At 30.7% G+C, this 18,820-nt stretch overlaps 1 protein-coding gene across 1 annotated transcript; it reads left to right on the top strand.

Annotated features, from left to right (window-relative positions):
* Positions 1–884: 884 nt before the first annotated feature.
* Positions 885–13,363, top strand: Gmd (GDP-mannose 4,6 dehydratase). Its single transcript, XM_088233148.1, has 6 exons — positions 885–988; positions 2,902–3,096; positions 4,905–5,136; positions 6,552–6,784; positions 10,632–10,847; positions 13,044–13,363. The coding sequence occupies exons 1-6, from the start codon at positions 926–928 to the stop codon at positions 13,173–13,175; spliced, it is 1,071 nt and encodes a 356-aa protein (XP_088089274.1). The 5' UTR covers positions 885–925; the 3' UTR covers positions 13,176–13,363.
* Positions 13,364–18,820: the final 5,457 nt, after the last annotated feature.

Genomic DNA, 18,820 nt, shown 5'->3' on the forward strand with positions numbered 1-18,820 from the left:
TAAAAAACTATATAATTCTTAGTGGTCTAATTTAGATACGTAAATTTAATTACATTCAAATATTTTGATATTGTTTCTGGGAATCGCTGCTGGCACAAGGTGTATGTATATTCAATAAGGTATTTACTATATTCCGTATGGTGTGTGGTACAAGGTATAATTTGTTATTGATACCTACATAATATTATTATGATCTTCGGCCATATTTATAGTAATTATTTTAATATATGATTTTAGTGATATATATTATTAAATATACAATGACTGTTTTCTAGAAATAATATTTTCATACACAAACGGTACAGTATGATAAATTTATTAAGTAATGCACTTTCGAAAATATTATTTTTTGTACTTGAGAAATTCTTAATATTTTATACTGTTTTTACAATTTTTGTTGTACTTTTTTGTAAATATATGTGTTTTATAAATTTTATTATTTTTATTTTTTCAATAAACAATATACACTTATGTAAGTACTTTCCAGCAGACGTAGTGAATCGTCATTTAGCAGCCACAAAAAGAAACTAAAATATCTTTGCAACATTTTAAAAACCTATGGAATAAGAAAAATGACAAATGACGTTTGATATGCCGGTAAATTATTCTCAAAATGTATTTATAAAAAGTGAAAACGCAGTTCATATTTGATAGTCACTGTCACTCGTATTTTAAGAATCGGATATTCAAAAAGTGCATAAAGTCATGAGTTATTAAGTCGCATCTGTCTCAATAGGCAGGTGTTTGCTTTATACGTATTGTGTTTATGTTTAATCAGTGGAACGAGTGAAACAAGCGCTTTTTATTGATAAGCGGCAGTCTGTACTTGATATACTTTCAGTCGACGTGTGATAATTTTAGTGGGCCGCTATTGTTAATTCTTCAGTCGGTGTCCTATAGCGCTAACTGACTGAAGTATTCAGTCATGTTCGAACAAAATGCTGAGTCTGGAAGGAAAGTGGCTCTCATCACCGGTATAACCGGCCAGGTAATGTGCTTATTTAATAATAATTGTATTCATTATTTGTGCATTTTTTTCATATAAGATAATTCAACCAAGATTAGATATTGAAGACATATTTATAAATAAGATATAAGAATCGGGTTGTGGTCCGGAGGCTAGTGTTGTGGACCCATGGATCAAAAGTCCGAGGTTCTCACCCCACTCTACCACAACTGAATTTTATTCACAACTATTTTCCAATAGTGAGTTATTTACAACTCGTTGAAAATGGTCTCCAAAATTGAAATATTTGGATAAATAAGAATGCAAAGATTTTTTAAAAATAAAACAATATATGAAAAATAGTATATTTTAATATGCTTAAGTGCATACTTACAATTTAATTTTTTGACGATAATAATTATGCTTTATTCGTTTAAAAAAAATGTTTCTTCTTTTTTATTGCATTATTTTATTACTGTATAATATATGTCACATAACTTTGAACCCGGGCTCTAGGGTAAAAATAATGTAATATGTTATGCTAAAAATATATAAAATATTTATAGTAATACATAGTTCATTCTGACAATCATCCACACCCAATGATTTTTAAGGCACTTTGCTAGATTATTGCGCGTATTATAATTCCATAATGAGGGTATTATTCAAACACAGCTTGTTCCAATATACTTGCATTGAACGCGACCTAGAACAGGTGGTAATATCTTAATTCCTAAATTAAAAACAACTACTGCACAACATCATTATACTTACAGAGGAATATTGTTCTTTAATGAAATGAACAAAGATAATAAAAAGTATAGTCAGGAATACAATATATTTAAGAAAGAAGTGAAAATTACATCTATAATTTTTCTTTATGTAACACTGATTGAAAACATCGTTTATATCTTTTTTGTAATTTATTTATATTATCCTAAAAATATTAATTAAAATAAAATAAACTATTGTAAGACGTCACTCCCCATTATGTACACAAGAATTGTTTATTTCTTTTACGTAATGGGAAATGTTAATGTAAATATATATATTTGATAAATGTAAAAAAAATGTATTTAGTTGTAATATTGTAAAAAAAATAAAATAAAAAACGAGCCGTGTTTGGAAATAATACTCTCATATATGAAGCTTTTCAATGTAGTAAAATGTGCAAAGTTACTATACCATTTAAACTACAAAAGTTCCCATCAAGATAGGTACTGTTTCGTGTGGTAGAGAAGTAATTCTTAAATATATATTAATTTTAAAAATAGTACTATTTTAAATGTCCTTTTCCATAGATAAAAGATATGAACTGTTATTTTTTTTGTTTAAACATTTTATCAACTCTTCAGCTGAATTAAAATAAGTACAGAGGTGTATATAAGACCACCAGGTAGTAATTTTGATAAATTTAAATTCTTATTATATGGTTACTGCTTAGAGCTCTTTCTATATCAAAATCCACCCTTGTTGCCAGACTGGAATAGGCACTGTGTAACTTTAGTAATGACTTAAATACACACATTATAAGTGCGAGTTGATTTCTTTTCAATTATTGGGTAATTACCTTCATTCTCCAATGAACTTTTGTCATCAATGTTTGATTATGTCCAAATGCTTGCAGACTGGCTGGATTTCCTCCCTAAGGAGTTGTTCATATTTAAATTTATATCAACAGAGAGGGAAAACATTTTTGAGAAGGGAATATGGAAGTCTAGGCATTTACAGGGCTTATGACATGTCATTGGCTGGTTTAAGTGGCCACTTTACACACTGTGTAACATTCACCATTCTGCCCATGTTTGAACATCCACATTTCCTCAACTCTTCCATCTGTTGACTATTGTGAAGTAAAAGAACATGTTAATTTAGTTTTTAGGCTCACCTGAAAATATAGTTTTTTTGAATTATGACTATTTTATCGGATGCTGATTTTAAATGTATTTATACAGGACGGGTCATATTTAGCTGAATTGTTGCTAGACAAAGGGTATGAAGTCCACGGAGTTATACGGCGCGCTAGTACCTTCAACACGGGTCGCATCCAACACCTGTACGAGGATCCAGCGTGCCACCGACAAGGGCGGATGAAGCTGCACTATGGAGACATGACCGATGGTAGCTGCCTAGTTTCTATCATATCACAGGTGAGTTCATCATCATCAGAGTAAGTAGTTGAGGAGAATATTAGGCATAAGGTTTCATAACATTGTCCGAGAACAGACGCGGCATCCTCCTGGAATTAACGTTTTGAGGGTACGGCGGTGGTCCTGGCTTGGACACATGCTGCGGATGCCTCAGAAGAGCCTTAACTTATGTTGCCTCCTATTCACACCTGTGGGCTCCCGCGTCTTTGAATGCTGTCAATGACGATCTTTTGGCTTTATTTACTCAGGATTGACATGGTAGGAGGTGAGTGCTAGCCAGCGAAAGGGTTTCCTGTTGGGTCTGGCGATGTCCACATGCTCCACTTAAGAGCACATTTTGAAAAAGAAGAAGTTCACTAACCTCACCTCATCCTTATCCTCACCGAATGGCGCATACGCCAATGCATTTGTACTCCAATACAGTGTATCTCCACTATCTTCCTGTTGCATGAAGGTTTTGTCTACAATAATTGCCATAATAATGGATTATATTGTAGGCTTATACTGTACCAATAATTCTTATTTGATCTGCAGGTAGGTTCACCAATCAAATCAGGCATTTATTATTTTCCTCTTCTTTTCCTTTCTTTTTATTCCCTTTTTCCAAAAAAATCTTATTTTCCTTTTTTTTTTAAGACTAGCATCGATAACATGAGTGTTGTTGCTATATTTTTATCACTTGATTTGCTTTAAAATTGAGACACTTAACCCAAGCTGGCATTTAAAGGCTGTACAGTAAACATTTCAAAATATTTCCAATAAATCGTTGTGAGTGACACGAATGTAATTTGTTTGATTAATTTTACACTTTTCACAGCTGCCTGTCTATTTGTGTTTGTTAACAAACCTTTCAAATCGGCATACAAATACTATACCATATCAAAGCCAAATATATTTAGGCATTTAAAAAAAAAACATTCAAACCGGCCAATGATAGGTCATAAGCCCAGTAAATGCCTTGTGTTTTATATTCTTCTTCTGGGTTTTAATCCTAGGAATCAGGCACTCGATCCCCCCACGCATCTCTGTCACCTGCCAGCCTCTTCATTTCCTGATAGCTGCTACAGTGCACATCCCCGATCCTGGTCTATGTAGCTATATATAGGGCGGCCTCTATGATTATTGCCTTCAATCATTTCCTCGAGAATGGAAAAAATCAGGCCTGGGTGTCTGATGTTATAGCCTATCCAATTGGATCGTTGTTGGGCAACTATACCTGCGGTAAATGTGCTGGAACAGACAAATGAGTTGGAGGAAAACACAAGCAGAATGGTAAGTGTCACACAGTGAGCAAAGTGATCACTTAAACCAGACTTCTAAATTGCCTTTTCTGTACAAAATGCAAAAGGAACTGACACAGAAAATTTAATTTTGATACTCTTTCTTAAAAAAAAAACAACCAAATCGGTTCAAGGGTATGAAAAATGGGACAACGAAACTTTGATTTTAGTTAGGCATAATCAGTCCGAAGTGCGGTTGTCTTTTTTGTTCAGTATTGGGGAAGCATTTGCAAGAGAGTGACAGAAAAACAATGTTAAAACACCTACATCTACTTTTACAAAATATCCCCTCCACACACATACATAAGTATCACAGCCTATATCTGTATTATTATAGTTTAAACTTCTTTAGACCTTTTAGTCTGGCGAGGTTGCGAGAGTGATGAAACTGGTTATTCGTTTTTCAAATTGAGTGTATTAGAGTTTCACTCATTGAAAATTTTATTTATAAATTACAATGAACTTCCATCAACTAATTTGAATGTCTCTGAATGAAAGTTTTTATATGTCAATTATCTATCCTACCAGGTCCGTCCAACTGAAGTGTACAACTTGGCCGCCCAGAGTCACGTGAAGGTGTCCTTTGAGCTGGGGGAGTACACGGCTCAGGTGGACGGGCTCGGTACACTCCGCCTGCTGGACGCCTTGAAAGCTACCGGAGTGGGGGCGAGGTTCTACCAGGCATCTACCTCGGAACTCTATGGCAGTGCCCCGGCACCTCAGTCGGAGACAACACCATTTTACCCTAGGTCACCATATGGTAAGTCTACTAATTTTTAGTCTCCTTCCTTTCTATAGACCTATGTGGTCTTTTTTCCAGAGGGTTGTTCCTCCTGTGAGGTGGATTCCCAACTGTCCTTCCATCTTTTGGGGGTCTTACACAAGGCCAAATCTCGTGAGACTGATTATATAGTACAATATAAGGGAGTCTGGTGGTGTCCATTATTTGGACGTGACCATACCAGTCCCTTCTTCGTTGCCTATTCCATATAATATCCTTAGCCTCACATATCTCTATTATTCTTGTGTTCCTCATGCGATCTCTTGAAGTTTTGCCTGCTATCATCCTCAGTGTCTTCATTTCGAAAGTCCTCAATACTTGTTTAGTCCTGTCTGTGTCTGCCCTTGCTTCAACGCCATATTATGTCATTATTGGTCTTATGCATGTTTTGTGAATTCTCATCGTTCTCTTAATGGCCATATTTTTATTTTTCTATGTTGTGGATTTCTATGTTATTGTGGACTTCACTTTTACTGATTTACTTATTTGTATAGTAAATAATTGATACACACAAGCATTAAGCATAAGCATTCGTGTAAGAAAGAGGTATACATATTTCCTTAGAACAATATTTCTGTGTAACTCATTACCATAGCTTTGACATTGGCTGTCAGTGTTTTGTACTTTAAAAATGTTACAAATGTACTTAAAAAATATAACTAAATGGGGGGTTAGTGCTATAAAAGCTCCTGATGTCACCTCGACCTGTGTAGATCTTTTGTGACATGTCCCTTTAAATTAGTTCTTGCTCTTCAGGCCTGGTCTTTATAGAGTCTGGCTATTGAGTGGAGGGCAAGTGTTCTCATATTGCTAAATCTCTTCCTCCAAGCCCATGTTCTTTAAGTATTGGACTATTTGGTAAGGGGCAAGCGCTCTCACATCCTCAGGTTTAACCAGTAGTCCCCGGAGGATGCGGCTTCTTTTGTGATATAAAGTATCACATTCACATAGAATGTGTATTTCATTAATCCATTTTCTCATAAAACGCAATGTTATTTTTATTCTTAGCATCATATCTGATCATGATAAAAATCTGATAAAGAATGAAGGCAATTTAGTCATAAAATTCAATTTTATATAAGGCAGTAAAATAATATTATGATATGTGAAAAAACATTTATGAAGAAAAAAAATATCAAAATTCAAACAGAAGGTTAAGAAATATGTGTTAAACAACTTATAAATTAAATATATGTTCATTGTTATTATTAGAGCTCCCATTAGAATGTGTTTATGTGTGCCCTATTTCAAAATTCAACATTTTTATTTTATATAAAATATAAATAAATTACCCACGAATTAAGAACCCATCTGCTTATTCATGTTTAAAACTGTTTTTGGACAATTCTTTGGGATTCAGAAGTTTGTTTTTATCTCCAATTATGTGTTTACAGCTTGTGCTAAGATGTTTGGCTACTGGATAGTAATAAACTACAGAGAGGCTTATGGAATGCACGCATCAAATGGAATTCTCTTTAACCATGAATCGCCTAGAAGAGGGGAGAGTTTTGTTACTAGAAAAATAACTCGAGGCGTTGCCAAAATTAGTCTCGGGTTAATGACACACTTAGAACTTGGAAATCTAGACAGTCAACGGGATTGGGGACATGCTAAGGACTATGTAGAGGTAATTACCTACTTTAATGAAACCTTAATTTCATTTTTGTAGTAAAACACGATAATTTTTTTATGTTTCTCAATTGAGAGAGAAATATTCAGCTCTAACAATATTTTAATTTAAAACATCTTCCCATGTAAATTATACGTCGATGATGTTTTTTGTATATGGATAGGAGCATAAAGACCTTCGATGACAAAATTTAATTAGTTTTATTAGTGTCACTCCAAAAAGAATATGAATTACATTTTCTAAATTTGACATTAACGATTAATAATAATCAAATCGAATTCAACGTTATCCAAAAACCAATTTTTACAGATATCGCCATTGATAAGTTATCACTCATCCAACCACTCTACTTTCCAAAAACATTTCACATTCCATTTAATATTTCATCGTTTAATAAATGTTCCTGTTAAACACAACTTTGAAAATTAATTCGATTTTATCAAACAAATTGTGTTAAATAATGGGTACACAATAGATAAAACAAATTCTCTTTTAAATAAAAAAATAATTCAAAAATCAATCAAACACTTTTTATATCCTCGAATGTATCCAAATTTTACAAAATAATGTTTAATATCAATAAATTGTTTAACTATGGTTAAATTGTTCCTTAAAAGAATAAAAATAAAAATAGTTTATTAAATAAATAAAAGTGTTTATTAATTAAAATGCAATTTAAGTTTATGTTGGAAGAACATCAAGAAATGTTGATATTCACACATGAGGTGTCTCCACAATAACAACTTCTCTGAATTTGCAAATCATCTAATCAATTTTAATCATGACTTTAATAAAGATGCAGGATTTAAAATCTTACATACAAATATTAAAGGATTAAAAGTAAATAATTTAGAAATATTTACATTAGGAAGGCTTTGAAAAATAATGTTCTAATCAATAATAAAATAACCTTTCAAAGTAGCCCATTATCCGATGTTCCAGTGTAATGGTCACCCTATACCCAGTAAAATTAATGCTCCATCTCCCTCCCCTCTTCTTTTTTTTCAACAATTTCTCTCACAACATCAAACATTTTCATAAATTATAATCAATGCATGTTAGTTTTAGCTACTAAAAGCATGTGGTTTCAAATTAGCACGTTGGTCTTATATGTTTGTGCAACAACTATGGTGAAGTTGTATAGTGGGATTTGCATGTTAGTTTAATTTGTGTCCTGACGTAGAGATGGGTATGTTTAGAAATCGGTAGACATAGGAAAGTCCATAAGTGGTCCTGTACAACTATTTAGTAACACTCAATCAAATTAGATTCCAATCTTATTCTGCTATTTTTGAAAAAAGAATCTTCAACCTTCCAGAATTTTTTCTATGTTTGATAAGTCATCTTTTAAAGGTGTCATAGGCGACAAAATAATTGTCACACTTATGTAAACAAATTACACTTTCTGGCTGTATTTTTTATGTGTAAATTTTTGATAACAGTATTGTTGTTTGCAAAAGTTTGGAAATTTATGTTATTATATATATAAGATGTATTGGAAAAATATACTTTTAATTTTAAAGATCAGTTTAAGAATTGTTGCATTAAAAATTCATATTACTTCATGTCAGTGTTAATTTAATTTAGGGTAATATTTACACATATAAATAAAATTATACATTATTATGTATTGTATATTACACATTAAAATGTGTAATATAATACATATTTCACAATCTCTTTCCGAGTCAACAATTTTAATATTCAAATAATTACAATTTGTGATCACCACTGTTTTCTGATTACCAGATCCATAATATGTAAATTAAACAAAAAACACATGTTTTTATTATTACACTCTCATTATATCTGTAGATTTATTACCTATAGAATTTAAAATGTAAACTTTGTATTATGTTTTTCATGTATGTACCTTACTATATTTACTATGAAATGATTTAACCGCTCAAATACCAAACTAGCGGTACGTAAAATGTACCCCAACTGCTGAGCATTTTTCCTGCGAGTACTAATTTTTTAGCAATCATAATGTTTATGTGGAAACAGAACATAATCGCCGATGAATTGCAATTATTAGTTGGCCTCTATATAAACTGTATATTTACGTGCTTTTAACTCTGCAATAACATCTACATAAAATGACATGACATTCTGAGAGTGATAACTAAAATGTTGTACTTTGTCTTAAAAAAAATGAATAAAATAAAGACTGCATTACAAAACTGTGCTTTTTTAAAAATAAAAATTATTCAAAAACGAAGTAAAACAGCACGGTATTTATACCTGATAAAATGAGCACCTTCTATGGCGTTAATTTTTAAACCAATCTTACCTGCTCGCTGTGCTAATTTGTTTGTAAAATTTTTCATTTAGTTCTATCATATCTGTATTATGTATTTCTAATATTTGCTATAAACTAGCAAAAACAATCTATTAACTGTAAAATACTTTTTACGAAAAAGCCCACGTTGAATTTATTCCGTAAACTGTGTTTTATTTTAAATAAAACTATTGAAATTCCGACGATGGTGGCGATTTTATTACTTGAATCTATCCCTAAATACAATCAATAATTAACAAATACTTACATTTATCGTAATCTTTCTGAAAAAAACTTTATTTCACGAAATCAAAAAACATGAAACATTAAACATTAAAATCGCAATCCGTTAAATGCGGTTTTCGTCACTGTTGCCAACGATGTTATTAGATGAGTGGTATTAATTAGTTTATTCAAAAAGTAGCTTGAAAAATCCATTTATTCTGGCATTCAAGCGGTTAAACAAAATAAATATAAACAGCTCATAATAGTGCTCAAGATTTTGAAGAAAACAAAATAAGTTCCGATAGCTTGTAATTTTTTGTAAAGCAGAAATTTTTTACTAACCTAAATTTGCCATTTGGCAACAAACCCGCTAATGTACAAATAAAATACATTGGATTGATCTGAACTTACTTTTTCTCTTCACATGTTAGTACTTGTAAGTAAGGTCTCAGGTAGATAAAGCTGCAGCTGTGGCAGGCTGCCAGAGATATATCTTACGGAGGAAAAAAGATATGAGAACAGATAGCAAACACATTTATAAGACCAGTGTGCGACCTATCCTCACATACGGCATTGAAGCGAGGGCGGACACTGTCAAGACTAGAAGTATGCTAATAAGACTTTGCGTGATCGTGTAAGGAACCCCACAATCCGAAAGATCTGTGAGGTTCAAGATGTGGTCAGATGAGGGCGACAGCATCGGCAATACTGGTACCAACTAATACAGAGAACAAATTCAATAAGAATCCTATACACAGCTCTGCATGGAATACCAGATGGACAGCGTCCATCAGGGAGACCCTCAAAACGTTAAAGAGGTAGCTGGAGTTCAGCATCGCAAGAGGATAATCCTGTAACAGACTCTCGAGTCTACAAAAAGTTGAAGCAGAAGAATGAACTTATTCTTTATCAATCTGAAAATTGCAATATTTTATCAAATCATGTTTAAAGATTTATTAAGATTCTTATTTTTTTGATTTCTGTAAAGTTAATAAATTTCTATTTGTATTATGTTATTTTGCATTGGTACATAATTATGTTCAGTATTTTAGATCTTAGGTTATATGATTTTGTTTTCCTTTCGCTTTAGTAAATTTTATAAGGCTTGTAAAATCAATTATGCAAATACAAATTTACTTGACATTTTTCAATAAATAACAACCTCTGGAAGTAAAACTATCAGATAAAAGAAATGTTATTAAAAAGTTATTTTTGCATGAAAAGTACCCAACAACTATTTTTGACTGATTGTTTTTGTGTATGAGATTGTGGACATATAGAATTGACTTTGTTTAGTGTTCTTTTTTAAATATTCAGTATAAAGTTTGCTGTTTCCAGGCAATGTGGATAATGCTTCAGCAAGAAAACCCGGGGGATTTCGTTATAGCCACGGGTGAAACGAGATCGGTGCGTGAGTTTGTAGAGGCTGCATTCAACCATGTTGGGATCAAGATCCGCTGGGAAGGGGCTGGAGTGGACGAATTAGGACTAGACGCAAAAACTGGGAATGTCCTCATTAAGGTTAACCCTAAATACTTCCGGCCAACAGAAGTGGTGAGTCAAAGTATTTTCTAAACAGAGTTTTATGTTGACAGTATTAATTTATTTATATACATATTTATTATATAAATAAAACACGAGTGATACTTTAATCCACAAATTTGGAATATCCAGTGACCGGTTTCATCGCTTTCGCGACATCTTCGAGACTGGTATATTTATTAAAAAGTTAAATGTATTTATACAGAACAGAGGTAAGGATACATAATTCAAAGTTATATGTAAGTAAATTAAATAAAGTTATTTTTATCTTAAGGATCATTATCGACAAATTTTCTATGGGTTAACAAATGAATGGATATAATGTTATTTTAATGAGTTTAAGTATTTTATTTTATTGTTGGTGTCCCATCCTTCGTGAGTGTGGTTTTGTAATGATTTCTGAAAAACAAGGGGTAAAAAGTCATTAGTAAAATTATATTACAATGGGTAAAGTAATGGAGAATGCACATGTGTTATCTGTTCATTAAGTAATTCTACGTCGGGTTTATTTTTTAATCTATTAATTTCGAGAATTTCTAATTTGTCAAGTTTATGGCCTTTGGGTGCAATATGAATTATTTTTACATTATTTTTTAATTCGAAGGAATGTTTGTTTTCTATTAAATGATTGGCAAAATTTGAATTATCTTTATTATTAGACCATGATTGTATGTGCTCTTTTATGCGTGTTTTAAAGGCTCTACCCGTTTGGCCTACGTAGCATGTATTTTTACAATCGTTACAATTAAGAAGGTAAGTTCCTGAGTTGGAAAACTTATCTTTTTTGTCTTTAGTATTTACCAACAAATTAGCTAAGGAATTATTATTTTAAAAGGCTGCAGTGCATTTATTTTTATTTATTATTTGTCCAATTTTATCACTAGTTTTTCCAATATACGAAAGTTTTGCCCACCGCTTTCGGTCTTTATTATTATTGTTTTTTGGTGTCAAACTTTGGGTTAATGTATTGTTTACGAGACGCTTTTGTTTCTTTCTTATTAGGTTATCAACTAGTGTATTGTTATATCCGTTATTTATCGCGATAGATTTAATTATGTTTAACTCATTGTTATAATTATGTTTGTTAAGCGGTACGAATAACAGTCTATGATTATATTACAATGGGTAAAGTAATGGAGAATGCACATGTGTTATCTGTTCATTAAGTAATTCTACGTCGGGTTTATTTTTTAATCTATTAATTTCGAGAATTTCTAATTTGTCAAGTTTATGGCCTTTGGGTGCAATATGAATTATTTTTACATTATTTTTTAATTCGAAGGAATGTTTGTTTTCTATTAAATGATTGGCAAAATTTGAATTATCTTTATTATTAGACCATGATTGTATGTGCTCTTTTATGCGTGTTTTAAAGGCTCTACCCGTTTGGCCTACGTAGCATGTATTTTTACAATCGTTACAATTAAGAAGGTAAGTTCCTGAGTTGGAAAACTTATCTTTTTTGTCTTTAGTATTTACCAACAAATTAGCTAAGGAATTATTAATGATCCTTAAGATAAAAATAACTTTATTTAATTTACTTACATATAACTTTGAATTATGTATCCTTACCTCTGTTCTGTATAAATACATTTAACTTTTTAATAAATATACCAGTCTCGAAGATGTCGCGAAAGCGATGAAACCGGTCACTGGATATTCCAAATTTGTGGATTAAAGTATCACTCGTGTTTTATTTATATAATAAATTACAATGAACTTCCATCAAGAATTTTCACTTACAAACTTAAATGTTTTATATACATATATTTAAGTGTTTGTTCGTCCCATGGTTAGGTGGTTTATACGTTATATTAAAAGAAAACTGACTTGAGTTGTACCACATCTCAAAATTTTATTCTTACTCGAGGATTAATCATTTATAATTCACATTGACTTTGTCAGAAATGGAACCTGAGATCTCATACATGAGGTATAAACATGCCAACTACTGCCAAAATGAGTCAGACACAACACCAAGTGCGTAATTTGTTGCTGAAAATGTTGAATGTAATGCAATCTAGCATATGGGCCAACTTATATTTGTTTACTGTTTTATTTGTTTATATATTATGCATTTTCTAGTTTAGTATTTTTGACATTATTTTCATTGTGAAAACTCATAATTTTTATCAAAATCATATATGTAATGGTATTCATTTTTAAAAAATAATTGGATTCTTCAGTCGGGTAACATATTTTTTTAAGGATCTTCTGTTGGGGGACGCATCAAAGGCCGAGAGGGTGTTCGGATGGAAACCAAAAGTGACGTTTGCTGAACTTGTTAAGGACATGATGGACTCTGATATAGAACTAATGAAAAAAAATCCCCAAGCGTAACTATGCAAGCGCAATTAATAGACAACACATGTGTGCAATAAACATTATAACTGGCCAGTCTGATGTGTTGTCGTCGTAATGAAGAAGTTCAGTGCTACGACATAAAAATGTTTTCTTAGATGTGGTAAAAATGAAGGCATTTATTTGTAGGGTGAAGTTTCTCAAAAATACATTTAAAAAAATAAAAATGGTTTAAAAAAAATGAACTACATTGAAATGCCACAGGTTCAAGTGAACAATAAACAATAAATTATGTGTTGCGATAGATTTCTGGTTTTCAGGTAGCCATGTTTTTCAACATTTAGCGTGTTTTAACAGGTACGGAGTTCTTCTAAATGTCAGGAAAACTCACCTACTTGAACTCGCGATGTCATGGGCGCAGTAATTACAAAATCATAGCAATACATAATTTTTTTTTTAATATGGGTTAATTTGATCGTCTATTAATAGATAAAAAACCACTGAACTTCCTCATTACAGTCATTTCAAATTACGGTTTTAAAATACAGTGCCAAGAATGATGAATTAAAAAGAGCTCCGCAGACACAAAATTTTAACTTAGAGATAATCGTTCGTGTTATTTATTAAAACCTTTTTTTAAAAATTCATAATTTATACAGTTATTTTTTGATGTAGTGCGGGTTAAAAAAATGTTTTTTATGCTTGAGGACCTAATTATTGGAAAATTACAGAAAAATGATATTTTTGCCAATAATAAATAAATAATATAAAATTGATCACAATGGTTCAATTCAGTATAATTTTTCCAATACCTGAGAACACCTCGTGGTATTATGGTGGTTAATGTTCCTTTTGATACTTCAGTGCGTAGTATTGCATTTAGTTAAATATTAGCTAATATTTTTTTATTGTGTAAAAGTATGACAATATTCAATAAAATCCAATCAAATTACTGTTTTGGTAAAATTCTACTGGCAAAAAATAAATTATGACTTATCTTCATGTCACAATATTGAGCATTTTAAATGTCCATGGGTTCTGAACTGGATAATGCTGTTCGTATTCCAGTTTTTGTGTATGTTAAAAAATATATATTTAGAGAATAATAATTATTCTCACTTGTCATTTAATTTTATTCTTATGTTGATGAAATGAAATTCATTAAAAAAAAAACATTTGATTTATCCACAATTATTTTTGTCCAGATTATGCTTGCAATTGTTTCCTTTGTTTGCAGAAGTATATTTTTAATAATTATATCAAGTACTATTTTTTTTGTAAACCAAACAATTACATGATAACTCATGTATAATTGTTAAGTCCTAAGTTCAAATGGGTTTCTTGAGTAAGTGTTATATAAGCATTCCTTTAAATTAGATCATAATTTTGTTATGTTTTGTGATATGTGTGTATTATTTGATCAAGTCTGAGAAGAAAACATAGTTTGTAATTTGAAAATCAGTGTATTTTTTTATTTGATTTATATTACTTACATCCCTTTTAACTATTGGAGATATTTACAGCCATTTTGTTTTACTACATATCCATATTCCGTTTAATTTTATTAGAAATTTTATTTTGCTGAGAATTTTCTTAAAATAAAAACATCACTTTTCATATTTAAAAAAAATATAAATCATAAAATAATAATGATGTCTCCGCACCAGGGGTAACCTGTGCCGAGGACACTTAACAATGTACTTTTTTTTTAAATTAAATTATTTATTTATTTACTGTATTATATCTTTATCATTTATCTCTATATTTACCTTCACTCTTATATATTGTCTATCTACAGTTACAATTTCAGTATTCTTGCCTGTTAGTTGTTAGTAATACTACTAATATTTTATTCATTTGAATATGAAAAATCAAAGACTTGAGTGAAAATATAAACATTATTTTTAGAGAGTACTTCACCGCCCGCAGCTGACATATCGGAACCAGTACTAAAAGTGAGAGATAAGATGTGTTGCCACACTAAAAATAGTACATTCATAGTACAAATTGTTTTTTTACCAATATTAGGTACTAAATTATACTTGGAAACGTTTTGTACTATAGGGCGGCACTCGATGCAGTTTTAAAAAAACTTTTAAAAAGAAGATAGTATGTATTGTCAGATCACCATCGATATGTAATTTCTCTTTAAGTTTTGTAAATACATAAACGAAATTCACTTAAGCAATGTAAATTGGTTGTGGTGGCGCAGTAGTGTTTCAAACCCCTAATCTGAGGTTCATTCCTGTCTACTGCAACTCGATTCTCAATTTTTTTAACAGCTGTCATTTTTAAAAATGACCACATAGTTAAAAATGATCCAGGTATTGAAACATTTGGGCAAATAATTATTTTAAAGAAAATTCAGACAAAACGTTTTTTTATATAATTCTGTGAAAGTTGAAAATGCTATTTTTATTTATACACGACTATATTTTGAATAAATTGCTATACAAAATAGTTCTTTATTTTATTTTATCAAAGAATGACTTGTGAGATGAATCAAAGGGATAGGATGTGGATATATGTAATAATCTGTCTATTCAAAATTATTTTTACAATATACGGCTGCGCTGGAATGGAGAGTTTTGCCCATACCCATATTCCCTATTCTGATAGCATGGTAATTGTTAGACCCGTCTTTTTTTGGTCTATTTATTTTAGCCCTTTCACACAGAGAGCTATTGCCCAAGCTAATGGCCCAAGCTTAAGAGCTTTGGATAAGTCCGAAGTGCACACCTGTGATCTGCAAGTATGCTAGTTTCTTACAAGAAGATAATCCAAACTTTTTTTTTTAAGGTTTAAAAAGATTATTGGATTAGTTTGCGCTTTGCAGAATATATTTTTAATAAAATAACACACGTATGGCAAATGGTAATGTATATTTTTACAAGTTCAGAAATAAAACAAGTAAACAAACAAATAGCATAAATTCTTTTTACTTTATTGTAAGACAATAATACAATAGATGAGTATTCAAATTATTTACAAAATATGAAAACACAATGTTTAGTACAACATTTAAAGCTATCTTGACCCAAATAAAAACAGGATATAAATACAGTTAAGAAAATTAAAACATGTATGTAGAATCTAACATATTTTTTGTAGCATAATTTTGGACATGGTTACAAATGATAAATGATCAATATTACACTGCACAATATATTGGATGGACTCTTATTTAGTAGGAATTTTTTTTTAAATAATTTTTACGATTAACAAAATTAGTATTGAAAAATAAAGGAAATCTACATACACATTTTATATTTAAAATTACAAAAATAATATAAAATTGACTGCTTTTTAAATCTTGAAAAATGTGTGCAATATTTAACGCATTATTTAAAAGAGGATGGAACATTGGGTTTCTGTCACAAGTTGGCAATTAACATTTTACTGGTTGTAAGATATTGCACTTTTAAAGTTAAAAGCTCTTTCTCTACCTTTTAAACAAAGATTACTTTTGACATTATTCAATGACATTTTTGAAGACATCTCATTTTTCGAAAATTTGAGTTACCTATTGTTCCAGAAACCTGACGATAATATATATCACTGGAAAAACACTCAATAATTATTTAAAACACTTTTTTTTACTAGTCAGTGTGAAAAAATAAATTGTAACTGAAGGCAACTTGTATTTAAATTGGTAATGAAATTAAACCGTATTTGTATTAATTTTATCTGAAGTCTTGCTGAAAACACGAATCACAGTTTGGAGATTAAAAATGTTTTTTAGAGAGTCGTTTTCTTTGATCTATATATATATATATATATATATATATATAGATCAAATATATATATATATATATATATATATATATATATATATATATTAATTGGCCATCATAAACCCAGCAAATGACAATAATCAAACGGACCAATCGTTATCATTATAATTTATTATGATCACTAAACCCAGCTGATGTAAATGTCTAGACTTCCATATTCTCAACAGCTCTCTCTGTGAAAAATATCTAAATAATTATTAACATAATAATAGAACGTAGTTATTTTATTTAAAATTAAATTACACACAATTTATTTTGAACCAACTATAAAGCGTCTAATATGATAAAATAATACTCCAGCATAGTGTATTGAAAAATAGATTGAATAACCGTAAAAGAGGGAAAAAGAATCTCAATAAAATAGAATACTCAAATTCTATTTTTAAAAAACTTAACACACTTCATAGAATTGCCCTAGAATATATCTATGGGCAGGGGTAACAATCAAATAAGTCAACTTATTAATAAAAAATAATATTTGCTCATCTTGTAGCATACTACATCCATATACACCTATGTTCACACGTGTTCCAAAACACGGAAGTTAAATAACGTTATTAAGGACAGTATTATCAATGTAATTTATCAAACAAAACAAATTTATTAGTTATCGGTTAAAAAAAGTTTTTTTGAAGAAGAACCGTTTCTAACTTTATGCCTTTAAGGATGTTACATTGAAGAGTTATCACATGACTATGTATTCCTGATTATTAGCGAAATTCCAATTCTGTATTGAGAAAAAAAGGATATTCTTTCAATGTTAGGTTTGATTCTTGCAATGTTTGAGACACAAAAAACTGTCTCCTGAAAAGTAAGGCATTTTGACTTTTGTGATTATTCCCCCGCCCATAGATATTGTGCTGTAATTACTGCAACTAGGTAACTTCAAAATTAGCACACAAATGCTACAAATCGGCAAGTTGTGGATTCATTAAAATAATATCTATTTGTAGCATTCACGGAGGAGGATAAAAAAATGTGTAGTAATCACCCCGCGATATGTTAAATTAAAATATAGGAACAAATGGAACAAAAATAAAGCTTGAAAACATAATAATGCATACGAAGGTAATTTTTTATACATATTCCCAAAATGAGGGAGAACGACATGAATGTTTTTTTTACCACTTAATCCTATTTTATTTTTAGATATCAGCGTCGACCGACAGAACACAATCGAATGAATTTTTATAAAGCGACTGAAAATTCAATTGACAAAACAATATAATAAAATTTTCGACTGATATATAACAATTTAAATTTGTTGCAACAGAGAGGAAAAACATTTTTGAGAAGGAATATGGAAGTCTAGGCATTTACAGGGCTTATGACCTGTCATTGGCTGGTTTAAGTGGCTACTTTGTACACTGTGTAACATTCACCATTTTGCCTATGTTTGACAAATTTAACAAATTTGACAAATTTAAATATGAACAACTCCCTAGGGAGAAAATCCAGCCAGTCTGCAAGTATTTGGACACACTCAAAACATTGTTGATATCTAATAAATTGAATAATAATTTTCTTTTGGGCTAAATAAGGCTTGAATTATTTGGCCGCTAGAGGGTTGGTAACGGTTTTGGTTCTCCCAATCGGACTTGTTTCTTCCGGTTTACTAACTAGCTAATGAACCAACATACCCTATCGCCGTCAAAACTGTGAAAATTAGATTGAGGGTGACAGACAAATTGACTATACTTAGGTTGCTGCTGACGGCGATAGGGGCATTGAAAGCAGTGAATGTAAAATCTAAAAATAAAAAAAAAATGAATCTTTTGTAAACAAAGTTTTTTTTTGCAAATTGACCATTGACCACAGCTAAAAAAAAATGTTTTTGCAATGAGCGGATCTGAAAAGAGGCCACAAGATCTTTAAAACAGATCCGGATGA

The sequence above is a fragment of the Micrasema longulum genome, unplaced genomic scaffold (genome assembly GCF_059751315.1).
Source record: "Micrasema longulum isolate JH-2025_06_02 unplaced genomic scaffold, ASM5975131v1 h1tg001064l, whole genome shotgun sequence".
Taxonomy (NCBI): Eukaryota; Metazoa; Arthropoda; class Insecta; order Trichoptera; family Brachycentridae; genus Micrasema; species Micrasema longulum.